The following is a 21,741-nucleotide window of genomic DNA, read 5'->3' on the forward strand; positions in this document are numbered from 1 at the left end:
CTGTATCTTATACTAAAAATTTTGTATTATAATGTATTGATATACTCACATTATAATTGAATTATGATATTAGTTTTTTGTGCATATTAAATCACAATTTAAAACTGTCATTTAATTGATGTATATTTTCCTAATATATCTCATATCATATGACAAACAATATAAATATTTCTGATAAATAGTAATTACATACATGGTAGAACATCTTTATAGCGATTTTTTACAGCATTTTCTGACAATTTGGCAACATCCATACTTTCTTTATCTCTTTTCTTTTTTAATTTCTAAAATAAAATAAATGTCATTAAAGACAAGAGTTTGAAGGAAAATCTTATTTCATGTAGGCAATAAATTAAAGAAAAATTTATCTTAGCATTTTATATTATTAAGATTAGAAATTCTTACTTTGCAATCATTCTTAATGAATTTGCATCATTTAAAAAATCAATGAGTGTGTAACTTAAACTAAGGACTCAAAGGAATTTACATTTTTTAAAAAATTAATTTACTTCAAAAGCTGAAAGTGTAGTTCTATCTTCTAAAGACAATTGCAGCCTTATCATAGACTCTTCTAAAGTTTGGCTATTTTGGTTGTCTTTGGACGTATCATTAAGGCTGCTCTGGTCTGTGAGTGATTCATCTTTCGGTTCTGTTACATCTGATGATTCTAAGGCTAAACAAAAAGACATAATAGTTAAGAAAAGTTAAAAAAGTAAACAAGTGATAACAATCAAAGAAAAAGCAGTGAAACTAAAACAGGTTTAAATGCAGATCTATTGTGTTTATACTAAAAAAAAATAGATCTCTCTCATATTATAGCTGCCAACTTGTATACAATAATTTTCAAAGATTTTACAATGTGGTAATAAAATAATAATTGAAGTAGAAAAAACTTTAACTAAAATTAACTAGCTTTGCATACATTTAAAAGTATAATTGCATAACTAATTGATCTTACATAGACATGTTTTAATTATTGAATTGCCAAGGTAAGTAAAATAATTTCCTTTCTAAGTTCTTAAAGAACTAAGATTTATACTTAAAAACATCATTATTTTATGCATTACTTTCCTCATTGAATAATATAAGGAGAAACTTATTTGTTCGGTAAAAGAGCAACTATTTTACACAGCAAGAAATTTTGGAGCAAACAACTAGCACAACATACACCATCCCTTAAAAACACTGCCTTTTTATTCTGATCCATTTTTAAGAAAAATTAATAAACTGTTAAAATAATAATTACACACAAAAATTAGTGTTTATACGTCCAGTGTTTTCACTACAGCGCGAGAACGCGAGAATCTCGCATATTTTTTTTCTTTTCTCGCTATAAAAAATGATTAAAGCGAGAAGTTCGCCCACTCTATTAATCAATTTCAAAATGCGCAAATTTTGAAAAAAATTTCGTCTTTTGCCATTTTGAATAAAATCTGTTTCACTTTTCTTCCTTGATCTTTCATTATTTTGAACATCGTTCCTTGTGATCTAGCTGCCCTATTTACCAGTATTGTTCAGAATTGGTGCGCAAAGCAGAACACCACCACCCGAACCACGGAACCCCTTTCAGAACATATTTCTCTGCATGAATGTAACATATTTCTCTTTTTTGTGCATGAATGTAAGATGGACAGATACCTTGTTAAGGCGACATCTTCTACTCCGTAACGGACAAATGAAAATGGAACCAATGTCGGTAGAAACGGTCAAAACAAAACAAATACGGATATTTTTCAGTCAAATAAATATAATAGCTAATGAAAAAGTAGATATAGAACATTTTCCATAGGATGATGCTGCAAAAATATTCAATTAGAAGATGTTAAAAATGTATTATAATTCAAGAAATAATTTTTTTCCAAGTCTATTCGTGTTTTTTTAATTTTTAGAAATCTCACTTAACTTTTTGAAATCTCACCCTGTTTTTGAGAAAGGGTGAGAAATTCTCTCCCATTTTTAATCTGAAATGAAAACACTGACGTTTAATTCTGATTGTTAATACAAATATTTACTTTGTTAGGATTATTCACAACTGGTTAAATGTTTATAAGTTTTTCTTTTTCCAAGAGGGTGTATTATAAATTTTTTAAGTGATTTTAAATTTTAAAATTATTTCCTAAATACATGACTTTAAAAAAAAATGCACCATTAAACATTTATTTACTAATAATTTTTATTATAAATAACAGAAAAAATCTTTTAAGCAGTTCATAAAAATTGTTTTTTTTTTTTTTTCAGTTTTTTTTTGCAAGCATGCACAGAGATTGTCTTTTAGCATGCTTTTAATTATCATTGATAAACTACAAATTTTTCTATTATTTAGATAATGAGTAAATACTACTTTTTAAAATATAAACAAAAATAGTATAAGACAGTTACTTAAAAATTGTTGAGAATCAAATTCAGTTATTACATGATATTACACATTTTGAAAAATTTTTGAAGTGTTAAGTGACTTCAAAACTTTAAGTAGTGTTGTCTGCAAAGAAGCAATCTGCCCTTTTTTATTCCTAGGGAAAACTCTGTAAATTAAAAAATAAAACGCATTTTTTCCCGAGTGAATACGGTATTGTTGTTAAGAATTTTATTATCATACCAATAGATGATAATAATTTACTTATCTTAGCTGAGATTTAAGAATAGCTTAAATGTATGACAGTGAGATAAAAACTACTTCTCGGTTAATAGAATAAAAAAAATTTAAATTTTTTTTCTTCACGTTAGTACTTTTTATACATAATGAACATTCATTACAAAACTCATAATTTCTTCTTCAGGCATAAGGCTTTTTAAACAGCCCAGAGAAGCTTAATGATGCAAGTCTATACAGAAAATAATAACATAAATGTGCTATAGAAGTATGAATAAGAAGCATAAAATATAAGTATATACAATATAAAATATTCATTCATATGAAGCTAAGAAGAAAAAAAAAAAATTAGATTTCTAAAAATCAATGCAGCTAAACTTACCAGTTTGATAGTCTTTTGTATTTTCAGAAAGGAAAGTTTGATTGGAATGTATTGGTTGTACCACCTAGATTACAATTATTATTTTTTAATTATATGTATAGTTATTTATGAGTATATAAAAGTTGAAATACAGACAGAAGTTTTATGCAGACATTTAAAGATACGTTTATAAAAATTACTTAAAAGACTTGAATTTATAATATTATAAATGGAAATTATTTAATATGAGTTTTAAGATAAAATAAATCCAATACACACAGTAAGGTTTGCAAATTTGTAAATGCACTATGCTTAGTTCATTCCCCAACATTTTAAAAATGTTTCAGCAATATATTTCATTTGCTAAATTTTTAAGAGTGTTTCTCACAAAAGAATGAAACAAATTACCACGAAAAGTTCATAACTTTTAAAAAGATAGGTATCTTACTATATACAAAAATCTAATGATGGTGTTGCAACTTTCCATTGTTGTCAATACATTTTTATTAGTTGGAAAATCACATGGTACAATCCAGTTTTGCCAATTTAATCAATGTGTCTCCCTAATTTAAAGGTTTACCTGTACAGTTATTATTACGGACGCCCGGTGGCTAAAAGTGGAGTAGTAGCGCTTCGCTTTTCCGTGCCACAGGTCCTGGGTTCAATCCTTGGGCTGGGCAAGGTTGACTCAGCCTTTCATCCCTTCAGTGGGTCGATAAATGAGCACCAAGCATGCTTGGGAACTAAACACTGGGGGTTCCGCTTTCGGCTGATCACCTAACCTGAATATCTGCATCCCAGAGCCCAAGGTCAAGAAAACTGAGACGGGCACAGTAAGCCTTGGCCCTCTATAGGCAGTCGTGCCGCTGAGTTTAGTTTAGTTATAATAACGGTTTTGATTTTGCTTGATTTCTAAAGTAAGAGTAAGGCGGATAATTTTTATTGTTATTATTATCAGAATAATGCAATTCTACGTTATATTTTAAGATAAAGTTATTTAAATCAGTGTCTTATCTTATTAACCACTTTACAATTATTATTTTTTGGTGCAAATTACATTAATATACAATTATGAATTTGGGTTAAAGAGATTTGTTAAATGACAGTATAATGTATACTTTTAATTTACATTGTAATTTCAAAAAATGATTACTTAGAAAAATGACTATGTTCACTTATAGATCTAAGTAGTATCATAAGGGAAATATTCGGACGTGGGAAGTGAAGGCTCAAGTGTTCTTTTTAGTACAATAATTTCAACTGTTTTATGCTAAGAAACAACAATTATTGCGAAGCAATCATTGGGGTTGATGAGCGTTAGCGAACAGTGGGCTTAGCCCCTAGTGAAATAAACAATAAGAATTATAATAAATGACTTCATAAAAGAATCTATACTTTCTTTTTTTAAGTATAACTATTTTGATCAATATAAATAATAATGAATAGAATGAAAATTCCTCATATTTATATATATATAAAAATTGATCTTAATTTTTGAAAGAAAATTTTAAAGCTAAACATTTCAGTTTTTCACTTACCATATTTTCAAGAAGAAAGTAAAGAATAAAGTCTAGTAGAAACTCTCTAAATTGTCACCTCATAATAAAAATGTTTATAAGAACAAAATTTTTTAAAAAAGAAAAAACTAGAGACCAAAAAAAAAATTTGTTCTTAATTTTTAAACAAAAAATTTAAGCCTTTAAAATCTCAATTTAACTTAAACACATTGCTATATTTTTAGAAAAAAGTGACCATAAAAAAATAACATTGTTCGTAAGAAACGGTCTTTAAAAAAGGCTGTCATAATTAAAATGCTGATAAATAGAAAAGTTAATAAAAAAAAGCAAAAGAGAAATAGAAAAAAATTATTCTTAGTTCTGAAACGTAACTTCAAGTTTGAGAATCATACTTTTCTGCGTTACCTGTTCTGTACAGAAAAAAAGTGATATAATAAAAGAATAAAGTCTATAAGAAATGCTCCGTTAAAATGCTGTGCTATAATTAAAACAGAAAAACGAAACAAACAAAAAGAAGTTCTTAATTCTTTAAAAAAAAGTGTAGAAAAAAGGATGAAATAGACTTGAATAAATTAAAAAACAAATCAGCAGAACAAAACTTACGGTTTAATATAAAGTAATAAAATTTCAATTCTTTAAGTTTCGCTTTTCTTCTTACTTCTTTAAGTTTCGTCTTTCAGAACATAAATTAACAAGTTTTAAAACTTGAGAAATATGTGTAAAAACGGTTATCAATAATGAAAATATTATTTCAGATTATTCTTTATCAAATCCAAATTCCACCCAAAAACAGCTTTGTCAAAAAATACTGTGCCAAATATTTGGCCAAGTGAATATTCGACAAAACAGCCAAACACAGAAAATGGGTTACATCCCTGTGCATAATCTAGTGTATAAAATTCCAACAACACATTAGGAGTTTATTTATGTCTTTACACATTAGGAGTCAAAAAATGTTTATGTCTTTACACATCAGGAGTAAAAAGAAAAAAAAAGTGCATTTGAGTGTTTTAAGCATTTTCAGTTTTTTAAAATAATGAAAACAATAAACTTTTTAGTCCACTTCATTTTACATTATAAATTAAGCAAAATGAATCACAAAAAGAGAATGAAAGAGCTTTATAGAGAAGAAAAGCGATTTATTTTGTTAACAAGTTAAAGTTTGAAAATATAAATTATGTAGGGTATAGTTGGTAAAAAAAGAGCATACATACATACAAGTGCATTATTCATGTATATGTTGTATATACATGAAGAATTAAATACACAATATTATTAGTTATACACAATTAAATACGGAGCACGAGTGGTGATAAAATTAATAAATATTAAATTCAAATTGTTATATTCCTAAAGAAAAAATAATTGAAGTAAATGATAAAAATTTTAGGCAACTATTTTTACTCTTAGAGCAAAAAAAAGAAGAAAAAAAAGAAAAGAAAAAGATGTTTAGTATAAACTCATTAACATTCATACATTTCTATAGTTTTTGGAGTCAATCACAGAATTGGGTCTAGATAAAGATTTTATACTTGAACACAACGAAGAGGATTGCGAATTAAGTTCTTCTCTCCGTTTCTTTAAATTGTTCTCCGTTTCACTAATGTCATTCAATCGTTTAGACATTGCTTTGAATTTAACACTTTCCAGGAATGTTTATTGAGAAATTATTTAGCTGAAAAATGAAGCTGACTTTTTCGAATTAACAGTTATATTTCCATATATATATGTACAGGCTTGTGTGCTCTATGACATTTCCAAATAGAGACAGAGCAAAATAAATATAAACAATATCCTTAGAAGAACAAGTTATTGATCGGTTGTTCTAGTTTACTCCGCAGACTCAGTTTTCGTTCGTAAATAAAGATAGAGAGCGCTGCAATCAACAGGAAGTGAAAGCTTGTTTAAGAGTACAGAGTTGAAATGGAATAAAATCGTAAATTGGACAGAAAATTATATGCCATTTATTTTTAGAGCTGGCTTGAACTTTATTGATATTCACATTTTACTCATAAATGAGGCAGGTAGAAAAAAAAAAAACTTTAACTATTATTTAAAACGCTTCTCGGAAAAACTAGAGGCATAGAGTGAGGTTAAAATTTTATATTGACAAAGACTTATAATCCTAATAAAATTATGAAACATTGTAATTTCTAATAAATATATTCACAAAGTGTATTAAAATTTATTTTTCAGAAACGTTACAATTTATTCTTCAGAAACTAAAAAGCATAATTTGTAAAAATTTGAAAATCTGAAATTATTGGAGTCAAATAACTTTAACTAACTATTGGAAAAACTTGTTTTTTTTTTTAAAAAAACTTTTTTTTACAGATAATAAATTTATTAAAAATTATAAAAACGGTTTACGTAGTCTTTAATGTAAACGGTCGATCTTAATGAATCTGATAACTTATTAAAATATTAAAATAGTATGCAAGACAGTACGAGTAAGGTATTAACAATCTAAAAAAAAANAAAAAAAAAAAAAAAAAAAAAAAAAAAAAAAAAAAAAAAAAAGATGTAACACATTTATTTAAACTATGTTTAAACTAAGTGAAATTTTTTTTTTCATTAGCTATTATTTTAAATAATAATAATAGAAAAAGTGACTGCCACTTCATTACAAATATATGTAAAAAAAAAAAAAGAAGATAAAATTGAGTTCTGGTTCCTTAATGTTAAATCTACCATTTGCGTATTTCATCTAGGAAATGAAATTCCATTTTCAAGGGATCAAGATTTGACAGAATTACGCATCGATGTCTACGGGATTAGTGCGCGGGATTTTCACCTCAATTCGGCAGGATTGTAATTAAAAATAAATAAATAAATAAAATAAAATAAACAAATAAATAAAATAATTTTTCTTTTTTTAAAAAGATGAAGGTTCTAGTTGGTGTCAGGTTCATAAAATTTTCAACAGTTAACAGAGAAGGAAATATATGAGTAGTGTTTTGATTATCAGCATAATCATGTACAGTGCGCAAAACAAGAAATGGACCACTCTGAATAACTTCTGTCAAATGGTGGATCTTCACTTTCTAGGACTCAGTTTTAATGGTTCAAAGGGGTGATCTCAAATATGTTACTTAATTAGTGCCGACCACATTTAGGGTTACGAAATCAGAAATGAAAACGTACTTTCTCTGAATATAAATTTTTTCCTACAAATTCGGATTTCTGACCCCAAAAATATCGGGGGTAGCCGCAATCTGGGAAATATGGTCCTAATAGTTTGGTCCGGAAAGCGGTTCAGAGTTTGAACCCTTTAACGTTAATTTTACTTTTTGAGTAATTCGCTATGTATCGAGAGCTTTTTAAGCGAATTGAAAAGTTTTTGCACACCATTGTAAAATTCGTTTATCCAAAAATAGTTTCAGGAAAAAATAATTTTTAGTAAATATTTATTGTTTTTTTATTATTTTATTTAATAACATTCGAAAAAGTTTTGATTGCAAAATATGCCATTTCTTATATTATTTTAAAGAATTCAAATTTTTATGGCAAAATACAAATTTTGAGCGAAATATGTCGAATAGTTCTTGGGAAATTGAATTTAAGCAATCTTATTCTTAAAATTCGATTTCTCAGGAACTATTCACCCAAATTCATTAAAATTTTGTATTTTGCCATGTAAAATTGCATTCTTTAAAATGAAGTAAAATTTTATACCTTGAAATTCAAACTTTTTTCGACTATTATTATTGTTTTCTTACTTGTCAATGCAGACAAATTTTTTTTTTAGTCAAAGGGATGTAAAGGATTCCGATCTAGTACCCCAAGAAGTATTGATTTATTATGCGAACTTGGAGGATTTTATGATCCCGACAGATTTAGCGAGCACCAGTCATCATTTTGTACACTGGCAATCTTTGGCAGGCGGGGATCGAACTCAAAAAGCTGAATCCGTCGAAAGAAATGTATGTTTATTCAAAGAAAGTACGTTTTTGTGTCTGATTTTGCAATTTAAAATATCGTCTATGTTAATAAATTAGTCTATTTCTGTTTTTGTATGAGATAATCAAGAGAAAAAATACTTAATAATCCGAAAATGAATTGAATGTATACATCTGTACATTAAGGGTTTCAAACTAAAATTCAACTAAAAAAAAACCCAAGCAAAAATATTAAATAAATCTGAGAGATCGCAAGCAAGGTTTATGAAAGTGAAGCCTGGTAAAAATACATCAAATTAAGTTTAAATGCCAAATGAAACCGAAAAGTCATTATCATTTGGTTTTATATTATGCATTTCAATTATTAAAAAGAAAAATATCATTCATTGAAGTAATATTACACTTACTTGGCTATCAGGCACTTCGTCTGGAGGAACATGGTTTAAATTAATAATTTCGTTGCTAACTTGAAGTTGTTCTGGAAAGAGAGATTCATTTTCTTGAACATCTTCATTTTTTGACAATATATCGGATTGATTCCTCTCTACCTAGGTATTAAGAGGAAAGTAAGTTTAAATTAGTTTTTTTCTGGAATGCGATAGAGGATGCATTAACTGCACACAAAAAACAGGAGTAAAAGAGCCAATTAGTTCATTAGTTTTATTTAATATATATATATATATATATATAAACACAAATAATAAAATAAAAATTAATATAAAGAGAAACTAAAAATGGGAAAACCGATAGTCGTTATCAAGACACATCTATTGGTATAATGCGATATTTCTGAATAAAGAACAATTATCCTAAGATAAAAATTATTCTTTATATGTGTCGATATCGCAAAAAACCTTATTTTGAAAAAAAATCATGAAATAAAAGAAAAATGTAAAAGGAAATCAAACTTACCGGCGTGAATTAAAACGCGGTTTAGGTTTAAAAGTACAATAATAAAACAGTTAACAAAAATCGCGAAGATGTAAAATATTGCTTATAGCTTGAATCGAATATAATAAAATTAAAAAAACATTTGATCGAAGAAGAAGAAAAAANATCCGGAAAAAAGGGGGAAGAATTAATAAAAATCCGGAAAAGAAGAGATATAATCTTTTCATCTGCTCACATGATTATATCCGCAAAAAAGAGTGCGTTCTAATATTGTATCAGTATAGCCAAAGTAAAATATATCAATGCAATAGTGTGAGGTGCACTCAACATAATTTTAAAATTTTTTACAAGAAATAAAATAGAACACATTAAGTAAAAATATCACGTATGTAAAAACAGAGAAAAAAATGTGAAGAAAAAAACAGATTAATACATAAAATGAAATATACACACCAAAGAGCCATTACATTATGACCACCCTCCATCTATAACAATGGGTTTGCCCAGGTTTTCATGGTTTCTCGCCCAGGAACAATGTTTTTATGGGGCACAATAGGACCCATAATCCTCATAGAAGAATCTCTGACGTCTGTAAGCTACTTGAACATAGTTGCAGACCAGGTTCACCCATTCATGGCAACAGTTCTTCCTACGGGGGATGGTATTTACCAACAGGATAATGCACCATGTCATAAGGGTCGAATCGTCGTGGAGCATTCCAGTGACTTTCAAGTCTTGTCTTGGCCCCCAAATTCACCTGACCTTAATCCAATAGAGCATTTGTGGTCCTACTTGGAAACCAAATTCGTGCTGCCACGCTACCCCCTCGCAACGTGAGGGAATTGCTGGAACAGTTGGTGAGCGCTTGGTACCAGATACCTCAGACTACCTATCAGCACCTTGTGGAATCAATGCCACGGCGGGTGCTAGCAGGTTTGAGAGCTAAAGGTGGTCCTACATGTTATTAGCAGGGTGGTTATAATGTAATGGCTCTTCGGTATATATATATATATATACGTATGTATATAGATATATATATATGTACAATTACGTAGCTAATAAAAGAAGCATTTATCGGTTACCCGTGATTTTATAAAATATTTTGCTTATCATGAAAAATATTTTTTTCCCGATTTCGCAAAGATTTAAAATACTTTTTTGAATCACAATTCTCAAAAACTTTTCTTTAATAATTTTATGTATCATTTTTTTTAAATATTCTAATACAAGAGAGATTGCCTTGTTCGAATAGAAGTTCTAAATTTTTGAAGAGAGCTCAAGCACTATAGGGAGATCTACGAATCTACTGAAATATTATACTTTTGAGTAATTAAGTTAAATACTAATACATCTATGTATTTTATAATTTTACTGCGCATACTTTTTTAATAGAATTTTAAATAAAGATATCGTTTCTTTCCACTGCTGCAATTAATATCTAACGTATGACTTCTTTACTTGAAATTAAATTAAAAAAATATACGTTACATATTAATTGCAGCAGTGGAAAAGAAATTAATATTTTCAGTCATAATATAAATTTGACTTTTGTTGATAAAGTTTTTTTCTTAAAATATTTATTTAGATATAGTAGATGGGCACTCTCTGAGAACCTTAATTTATTGTTCTACATACAGGGATGCCAACGGCTCCACTTTCTTCAAAAGTAATAATGTATTGGCTGCGAATTTAATATTAACATACTTGTTGAACAAGGATAATTACGTCTACTTTTTTAAAATTGCCACCACGAGATAACTGTAATAAAGTAGTATTTCATATGATATTTTGAATTTTTTATATGTATAGTGGTGGAAAAATTACTTAAATTGGAAAATATTAAACTAAAAATAACATACATTTCATTACCACTAGAAATTAATTTTTTACAAAGCTGAGTAAGTTGGCATCTTTGTAAATTTAATTTCCGTTTTTTTTTTGTTGCAGAAATAGCTGTTTTGTCACATGTCTAAAATAAAACAAATTTAATAGTGATTGACAAATTTAATTAATTGACAAATTTAATTAAATTAAATTTGTCAATCGCTTTATATTATTCAGTGCATTTCATATTGAATACCCTTATTGTGTATTATTAGAATCTTTTTCATACATGAAGTCAAAAAGTAAAAAAAAAAAAATTTACAAATTCGGAGACACAAATGGAAATGTAATCGATTGAGGAAAAATAACACTATCAAATTCTAACCAATCAATAATGTGCCTGACAAATAACATCAAAACCTGTTTGAATGTTGGAGGACACCGAGAGGAGTTGAAAGAAGATAGTAATTAGAAATATTTCCAAGTTTCACAGGGTACTGGTTTTGATGTTTTTGTTTATTTTCTTTGATAGATTCGTCAATTATGATAGATTTGGTACGATATTCCTCATTTAAATATTAATTTGGGCTTCCAAAGTTTATCCTTTTATTTCCAGCATATTTCATAGGGATTCTGAACATCGATACTTAGGACGGCTATTACAGAATCTTTCTCCAAATAAATAATAGTGGACTGTAGTAAATGTGGTATCAGTATGTTTATTAATGTACTGTTTTATCGATAAAAATAAAACAGAATATTTATAAATAAGTACATGCGTCTGTACAGTACACAAATGCGCAATTCTTAACCAATCCGCACCAAATTTGGTGTACATACGTTCGAAAACACGGAGGACCTTAACTGTCAACTTTAAAACTCCCTCCCGCAACCGATTCACACGATTAATAGTATGAACGAGTCGCTAGCGTGCTCTCGAATAAATTAAAATTATTTTTATCGCATTTTATTATTTTTTTTCTACATTTTTATGAATTATTTGTTTTTGGTTTCCTTTATTGGGTTTATCACAAGTAAAATCAACGTTAATAATATCGGGAAGTATGGGCATGGCGTCAATGAATTCGTTTCTAAAAATATATATTTTAAAAAGTATATGAAACCAGGTGTTTTTTATATTGATAATTACGCTTTCAAAACGTGTCTTTATAAATTTTAATAAAAGAAACTCAACTGGAATTCATAGAATAAACTTGAAGTTACCTTTTAAGTCTAGGGAAAAGTATGATTAATTCTAAAAATAAGTAAAATGATTCTATATGTTTAGTTAATCTTTCTTTTGTTGAGTGGAATTTTTAACTTATATTATGGTAAATCTAAGAGTATGAAACCGTGATGAAACATAAAGCAAACAACAAAAAATGCAGGTTATGTATTAGCTGCCTGTGAATGTGTAAGTATGGACAGCGAGTAATGATAAATAAAAAAAAAATATGCTTAATTAATTGCATCGGTATATGTCTTTCATTTTTGTGCATGGTTTTGTAGTGATGATCAAGACCGATTTATTGGATTTATTGATTATTTTTTCTTTGTCCTACTCGTTCGAAAAAAGGCGATTTAGCTAGTTTTTAATAAATTAAAGAATTTTAAATGAACCAATTTTAAGTAATCTCAAAGAATAATTTTTATAAGCATTTGCATTATTCTAGAAAAATTATTTAGCGGTGCATTATAATATTTTAAATAGTTATGTAAAAAAAATACATGCAAAAACCGATCAAAAATTTTTAATTAATTCATTGACTATTCTCTTATATTTTAACATTGACAAAATTAGTTACTTTTTTACGCATTGCAAATAACCTATGAAATTGATTCATACAAGATGATTCTCAGTGATCACCTTTAAGATACAATTTCATACTTCCTGTAAAAATAAATACAATAAAATTTTTTTAAAAATATTAATGTTAGTTTAAATAATTAAAAACAAAATTGATTAGTTGAAAGGCATTTAAAATAACTTACTGAAGAATGGCATAGATAAAAAAGATCCCAAGGGAAAGTATCGAAACTCCAGTCATCCACATTGTACAAAAAATCCCACAAGTCAATCACATCCATATTTTAATGTGAATAAATTTTTGTTTTAATTTTTGGAGCAAAATAAGATAATTACTGAAAATATCTCTCAACTTGTTTTTTAGATAAACACAAAATATTGTTTATAATAATGATTTGCAGCTCACATTTCTCAGTAAATACCACAGATTTTGTACCATAGTTGAAATTCAGCACTATAAATCGTTTGATACTGATTATACTTTATCGAAATTCGGTTTAATCAAAAATCGTTTGCAAAGTTAAGTAGTTTTCAAATTTGAATATTCTTCATCACAAATCGTTTGCTAATTTGAATATACTGCATCACAAAATTTGCTTAGAAAATTGAGTAACACATTCGTAGTTACAACATTAGTAGTTCACAAAGTAACACTAAATCAGTAGTTCAGGTCATATTAATTTTCTGTCATTAATAGTTTGAATTTAATGCTTTAGACAGAAATAATGTATGTTGTCTACAGTCGAACATCTTTGTGAATGGTGGTTGAGATAAAATGCTTGAAAAATGCTTGTATTAGTTCTGGCAGCTACATCTGCTTGCCCTTGCGTCAATTCCACAGGAATTAGAAAAGAGAACATTTGGCAGTATAAAACCCTTAAGTTCTGGCATAAATAAATTCACCCTCTTTACGAGCTGACGTTTAAAGTTTACACTTTCGTTTTCTCGCCCTACTGGAATCATCTTATCTTTGTTTTTTTTCTCGAGAAGTACTTGACAGTGAAAGTGTTGGTTCAAAATTTGAATTGCATCCAATCTGCGACCTAAAAATAAGTTCTTTTTTCTTGAAATGTTACTGTAATTTTTTCTTCTCCCCTTCCTGATATAGAAAGTGATTCATTATAATCTCGTCAGGATTCGTTTATAGGTTGTCAGAGACAGTGAAGAAATGCGATTATGACGACACTTTAGCGAATTGCCCTGTCATACTTGGGCAGTAATATATGATTGCTGAAAAAGCTTTAGACGGAAAAATTGATGACAGTTTGCGTTTTCATTTTTTTTTAAACTTGGGGAAAGGTTATTAAGCAAGACTGGATGTAACTTTCAGTTAATTAATCATTTTTATATACTTCAAAATTAACTATTTATAAAGAGAGTGTTATTTAAGGTTTTCCTTTCTTATTTCGAGATCGAAATATCTTATAAAAACCATAAAATCTTTAGTATTCGAAAACAAAATTACATTATTTTTAATAAAATTATTACGAATTTGTTCAAATCAAATATATTTGAAACATGGCCGTTTGTTCGGGACAACTCTAAAATCCTACAGTTTAGCTGAGACTAACAAAACGAAGATAAAAAAAAAAAAATAAAAAATCGAATGACATTAATTTAAGGGAAGAGATGAAAATAACATTAAATTTGTTTCAGAAACATAAAAGACTAAAGAATCACTTGAGTATTATTTTTTTAAAAATTTATTTTTGGAATTAATGGAAAAAACATATTTTTTAATGCATGAAGCGGTCTTTATAAGGACTTACGTCGTTATAAATTCAANTGAAACATGGCCGTTTGTTCGGGACAACTCTAAAATCCTACAGTTTAGATAAGACTGACAAAACGAAGATAACAAAAAAAAAAAAAAAAAAAAAAAAAAAAAAAAAAAAAAAAAAAAAAAAAAANAAAAAAAAAAAAAAAAAAAAAAAAAAAAAAAAAAAAAAATAAAATCGAATGACATTAATTTAAGGGAAGAGGCGAAAATAACATTAAATTTGTTTCAGAAACATAAAAGACTAAAGAATCACTTGAGTATTATTTTTTTAAAAATTTATTTTTGGAATTAATGGAAAAAACATATTTTTTAATGCATGAAGCGGTCTTTATAAGGACTTACGTCGTTATAAATTCAAACAGTCTAACAAAATATTTGAGAAGCCAAACAATATTGATTTGAAAAATAACCTAAATTCCATTTACGCTTTATCTTTTGTTCTTTGATTAATTTAATTTGCTTTGTTACACAAATGTGAATATTTATATACATAGAAGAAATCGAAGTGCAACTAAGGAATGAATCAGAGCCATTTTTTAATACTTTTTATCAAACAGAAATTAGGCATAGCAAAAAACAAAGAACATCTTTCGCAAAATATATGAGTTGTTAAACTACGACTTGTTGAATCAAACTTGTTCACTGTTATAAAATAATTATGATATTCCTGATTACGTGCAAACACTGATATTTAAAGGCAAACAATTAAAGAAAGTGGTTTGTTTATGTGATTATTTTTAAGACCTTAATGAATAATTAAACATTCAAACCCCAAAATTCTAACACCTGTTTTGCTGATATTTGATTTTAGTAGAATTTATAGTAATATTAGTATCATAAATTAAAATTAGTATGTTATTTAGATATTTTATATGTATTAGAATGATGTATAGAAATCAATATGTTTGAAAAATTGAGCAGCATAAAAAAAAAGTTTTTTGCGGCTTAATGCAGTGGCTCTGAAGATATCGTTTGTCGTTCATTTAATGAAAACTTTTTGAAAACTAGTACATTTGAAGAAAAAGTATTTGAAACTACTACTGATATCTTGAAAAGTATTGATATCTTAATAATTTGTCTAGAATTTTATTCATAAATAGACATGTAATAATTCCTAAATGAATCCGAATAACATGCTAAACAAATCAGAATGAAATGACTAATTTTTTTTTTAAAAACTTAACAGAAATTGAATTTTTATAAAAAAAAGCGGTCAAATATCATTAACTAATCAAACTTTATTAATTCTTTATTAATTAACTATATCCTTAGTCGAAACTGCATTGAAACATTTTGAAAAAATGGAAATTGATTAAAACACGCGTTTACGAAAATCGACATTGCTTAAAGTGCGCATTTGAAAACTGGGCATAGCGCTTAATACGGATTTAAGAAAACGTATTAACATGCACACTGTAAAAAAATGCCAGATCAAATTGAGGCAAAAAGTACCGACGCTGAAGGTGCTGATACTTTTTACCTTAAGATTCATTTTTACAGGAACAAAACCATTTTTACGGAACAAAAAAAATCTGATATACCGTAATTTTTGCAGTAATAATTACCGTAAAATACCTGCATCACTCTAATTAAATAAATATTACTGTAAAAATACGGTATAATATTTTGCAGTAAAAATGGATTTTACGGTAAAAATAGTGCAATAGCATGCACACGACAACAGTGCATGTAAAAGGACATAGCATTTGATCCCACTTTTTAAATAACTGTTATAGCTATTTTTTTAAAAAAAATAGTGAATAAGTGAATAATAATTATTCATAGTGTCTAGAAGAAAAAGGACATAGAATTTGATTCCATTTTTTTAATAGCTCCTATACCTATTTTCTTTAAAAATAGTGAATAATAATTCTTCTTAGCGTCTAGAAGAAAAAAGGATATAGCATTTGATTCCACTTTTTTAATAACTCTTGTAACTATTTTTTTTTAAATAGTGAATAAGTGAATAATAATTTATTCATAGTGTCTAAAAGAAAAAGGGAGATAGCATTTGATTCCACTTTTTTAATAACTCTTATAGCTATTTTTTCAGAAAATAGTGAATAAGTGAATAATAATTATTCATAGTGTCTAGAAGAAAAAGGGACATAGCATTTGATTCCACTTTTTTAATAACTCCAATAGCTATTTTCTTTAAAAATAATGAATAAGTGAATAATATTTATTCATAGTGTCTGAAAGAAAAAAGGACATAGCATTTGATTCCACTTTTTTAATAACTCTTATAACTATTTTTTTTTTAAATAGTGAATAAGTGAATAATAATTTATTCATAGTGTCTAGAAGAAAAAGGGAGATAGCATTTGATTCCACTTTTTTAATAACTCCTATAGCTATTTTTTTTAAAAAAATAATGAATTAGTGAATAATAATTATTCATAGTGTCTGGAAGAAAATAGGCAAAATAACTTTAATTTGACGTTGAAATTTGACATTAAATGATAGTCTATTGATCATTTTAAATTTTAAAATAGCTAATATTTCGGGTTCACTATTTGACATTGAAAAGGCGCATTTTGTGCCATATGCCTACAGTATCAGTAACGCGTATTTTGATTTAGGTGTATTTTTTTGAACCTTCATCCCAAGCCTCTCATGCCCTTAGAAAAAAAAACGAGCATTTTAAGATAAGCCTACTTTTTAAGGAGCATTTATCCGTATACTTCATTTTCATAGCGCTATATTTATTTCTTCGAATACCCATTTCGAGCTATATTCGTTTTCCTAAGCGCAATTTTGAGCTATGATCAAAATAAAAAGTGTACTGACTGCATTAGGTCTTGAACTATTGAAGATATTTTCAGGTTCTCTCATCTAAATATAGAGACAGGATAGTACTTGTAACATTTATACATATTTATAGCCTGTTTATCACGTTATTTCACAAATAAACAGGAAAGAGTGGGGGCATAGAATAAATAACTCTCTACTTCTGCAAATCTGGCAAATTCCATAGTTTAAAAACCACTTTGAAGTTTCGAAAGAGTTTGATAATTGCGTTAGTATTGACGTAAGAGATGCCTCCATTCCACCCACCCCCCAAACGCGCAAGTCACTAAAAAACTTTAACACGGGAAATGAGCCAGCTCTATTTACACTACTTTTGCGCAATGAAAAATTATTTTAAGTTACTGAAATAATGCTTTGAGGTTAAAAAACTTAAGATTAAAAACTTAATCGTTCTTAAATTCAAAAACTTTATGCGAAAATGAATAAACTGCGTTGTTTCTATTGCTTGTTTATTTTAGTCGCAAGTGTTGTTTAAAGATCTGGCGAGATGTTGAATTTTAAAAGTGATCTATTTGAAAACAGAAACAAAGTCACCATGACAAGAAGAAAGGCATAAAGCCAATTAGTCGGAACGAATTTACGCTCAGTTTTATTGCATAAGAAATTTTAAAAATATGTCAATGCTACAAAGACTTGGCTGGAGCTCCCTGAAATACTTTTGTTCATTTTATTGAGGCATTGTTTACTCTTGTATACATTTAGAAATTATAATAATTACCTTATTATAATAATTCATGACATTACACAATGTTCAAATTATACTATTAGAATCTTTTAATAAATTGTGATTGATTTAATGATTAAAAAGATTACAAAAAATTTACTAGTTTTTAAAGCCATTACTATTATTAATATCTGAATACAATTATTTATATACTTTGAATAATATCATAAACAATAAGGGAATAATTATCATTGTTAATCATTAGTAAATAAAAATTAGCCAAAAATTCATGAACACAATTTGTAAGTAGTTACACCGTGTTCTACCGTACAAGAATTGTTATTATATTTTTTTTGCTATCAAAGCAAAGTGACTTGGTTACAGTTTTTTGATTTTAGTTCATTTTACATTTTGTGCAGACATTGTTTACTCTTGTTTAAATTTAGAAATCATAAACTACCTTATTATAATAATTCATGACATTACGCAATGTTCAAATTATACTATCAATGTATAATGTTCAAATTATATCTTTCAATAAATTGTGATTGATTTAATGATTAAAAAGATTAAGAAATTTACTAGTTTTTAAAACCATTACTATTATTAATCTTTGAATACAATTATTTATATACTTTGAATAATATCATTAACTATAAGGAAATAATTAAAATTATCATTGTTTATCATTAGTAAATAAAAATTTGCCCAAAATTCATGAACACAATTTGTAAGTAGTTCGTATATTTCACACCGTGTTTTACCGTACAAGAATTGTTATTATATATTTTTTTGTTATCAAAGCAAACTGACTTGGTTACAGTTTTTTGATTTTAGTTCATTTTACATTTTGTGCAGACATTGTTTACTCTTGTTTAAATTTAGAAATTATAAACTACCTTATTATAATAATTAATGACATTACGCAATGTTCAAATTATACTATTAGAATCTTTTAATAAATTGTGATTGATTTAATGATTAAAAAGATTAAGAAATTTACTAGTTTTTAAAGCCATTACTATTATTAATCTTTGAATACAATTATTTATATACTTTGAATAATATCATTAACAATATGGAAATAATTAAAATTACTATTGTTAATCATTAGTAAATAAATATTTGCCAAAAATTCATGACACAATTTGTAAGTAGTTCTTATATTTTACACCGTGTTTTACCGTACAAGAATTGTTATTATATTTTTTGAAAGCAAAGTGACTTGGTTACAGTTTTTTGATTTTAGTTCATTTTACATTTTGTGCAGACATTGTTTACTCTTGTTTAAATTTAGGAATCTAAATTATATTATTTTGTGATTGTTTACAATGTTCCAAATGATATAAAAAAATCTATTAATCATTTGTGCATGCTTCTGAGAAGTTAAAATAATCACTGTTACAAATTAAAATCAATGCTTTGATTCTTTAAATAAAATATTCATAGTAGTTTAAAGCAATGGTTTCCGATTTTCTCGGCTATGGAACCCTAAATAATCGACCTTCTTCTGAAGGAACCCATATTTGAGTTTAACGAGTATATTAGCCGAAAAAGCTAATTTCACAAGTTATCATCATGCGATATAATTCAAATATCCAGAAATTCGTGTTTACAACATTCTTAATCGCATTATTTACAACTAGAAACAACTTTTTTTACCTTATCTTCCCCGAGTACACAGAAAACTATTTATGTCCTACATAGTTTAATGAAATTTTTTGTAATGGTGTGTGGTTTTCCAGATCAACTAATCCTGGGATTTAACAGGAATTATCTGTTTTCATTATAGATTTTCGCATATCTTTGTTTAGCATATCGCAAGCAAGTATACTAACTTTCAAAAATTTTGAATCCGTTCCGAGGAACCTCAGGGTTCCGCGGAACACTTTTCGAGAATCGCTGGTTTAGAGATTATTTATTTATATAAGTATTATTTGTAGTTTAGAGAAAAACAAATTTTTCAATGACAGATACTGCAGTGATAAAATGGCTTCGTATAAAAGTGAGAATGAAAGTTTTTGCTTGATGCTGAACAAAAGGGACATTTTTATAACATGTGGGTAATCACTTTTTAACCCTAAAGTCTTCCATGTTAAGAGTTTGTAACTTTATGATTTTGAGAGGAATTTAAATAATTTTAAAATATTGCCTTTAGCAAAAGCGAATCAATAAATGTATAAACACATTTTTCCGTAGTAGCGAAGTTTCGAAAAGATTTATAGTTATAACTGTCGTAGCTAAAAACATTAATCTATGCTTAAAAAAAGTAATTTTATTCATAGAAAATAAATATTTTTCTAATTTTATAATGTGCCTACTTTCATTAGGCTATCTATCGCTCAGATGAGCTTGTCAACTTCAACAACATATATGTAGTTGCTGCTGAATATTCAACTATTTTATACAATATTTGGAAATCAAAACTTACTTCTTCACTGACGGAAAATTCCGACAAATCACTGACTGCATCATCTTCATCGATGAAGCCAATTTCAATGATTGCTGGAGAGAAAGCGGCTTCTTTGCAACATATCTCTTTCTCAACAAAAGCCGGTTCGCATTCCGTCTAAAAAAAACGATAATAGAATTACTGTTAGTATTCATAATAGAAACGTAACCATATTGTCAAAGAAAACATTACATTTATTGATTGCATATCCTCCAAAATATTGGCATGTTATTGCATGTGAGAATGAAGGGTAGTGTACTCATAAACAAAATATTTTTTTCCGCAGTTTTATTTGATTAATCTATGAACTTCATTTGTCAAGTTTTAATCATGGATTTACTGATCTGTATTTACTGTTATTTACTGAAATCTCGACTTCCAATTGTAACAAAGTAACTGTATATAAAGTACGCAATATTCATGAAAATTCTAACTGCAATTAACATTAAGGTTTTATTCATGTAAATTACCAGCAATAGAACACTTCATATTGAAATGATCCAATTTGAGCAGACGATTTTTTTCTCCAAAATAGCTCTCAGATAAATATCTATTTTATTTTTACTATTTGCAGCATGGGAAATGATGTCTCATATGCAGTGACAATATATGTAATTCATGAAATATTTGAGTACTATTTTGTGGTTTCATAAAAGAATAACTAATGTAAACATTTTATAACGTCCAAAATAGATATTTTGTAATTCTTAATATGAAATATTATGCATCCGTTTCAAAATATTGCAGCGTGTTGATTTATAAAATCTCTCAAATCTGATGCAATTTTAATGTGGTACTAATTTGAACTATATTATTGTGCTTCTAAAATTTGATTACGCTTTGGATACAATTCAACTTTGAATGGACCCATGACACAATTTAACATCTTATAAAGGTTGCAATAAATTTGCAGGATGTAGCTCAACGTTAAACTGATTTTTCTGAAAGTTTAATTTACTATTTATTTTTGGTTTATAAGAGGAGTCTATTATCTTAAAGTTAGACTTTGGGTTGCTGTTGTTGCTTGATAGCATTTTTAAAACGAACAAGGAGAAAAAATTTCAGTAGAATTACCATATTGTATGGTAAATGGCATTTTTGGTTGAAAAAAAAAACCCCTATAATTCCGGTTAATAAAGCCATAG

General features: G+C 27.4%; 1 protein-coding gene across 3 annotated transcripts in view; it reads right to left on the minus strand.

Annotated features, from left to right (window-relative positions):
• LOC107442492 (tyrosine-protein phosphatase non-receptor type 4) overlaps positions 1 to 21,741 on the minus strand; it is a 44,446-nt gene that overhangs the window by 18,116 nt on the left and 4,589 nt on the right. The window contains exons 1-5 of one of the 3 annotated variants that reach the window (XM_016056073.4): positions 13,075 to 13,675; positions 8,775 to 8,915; positions 2,973 to 3,036; positions 510 to 673; positions 194 to 284 (exon numbers count right to left, since the gene is read on the minus strand). In XM_016056073.4, the coding sequence (XP_015911559.1) occupies positions 194 to 284; positions 510 to 673; positions 2,973 to 3,036; positions 8,775 to 8,915; positions 13,075 to 13,170 (556 nt within the window). In that variant the 5' untranslated portion in view covers positions 13,171 to 13,675. Of the gene's footprint in view, positions 1 to 193; positions 285 to 509; positions 674 to 2,972; positions 3,037 to 5,944; positions 6,349 to 8,774; positions 8,916 to 13,074; positions 13,676 to 20,575; positions 20,714 to 21,741 lie in introns of those variants that run through there. The other 2 variants (XM_016056072.3, XM_016056074.3) reach the window with 2 other exon arrangements.

The sequence above is a fragment of the Parasteatoda tepidariorum genome, chromosome 2 (genome assembly GCF_043381705.1).
Source record: "Parasteatoda tepidariorum isolate YZ-2023 chromosome 2, CAS_Ptep_4.0, whole genome shotgun sequence".
Taxonomy (NCBI): Eukaryota; Metazoa; Arthropoda; class Arachnida; order Araneae; family Theridiidae; genus Parasteatoda; species Parasteatoda tepidariorum.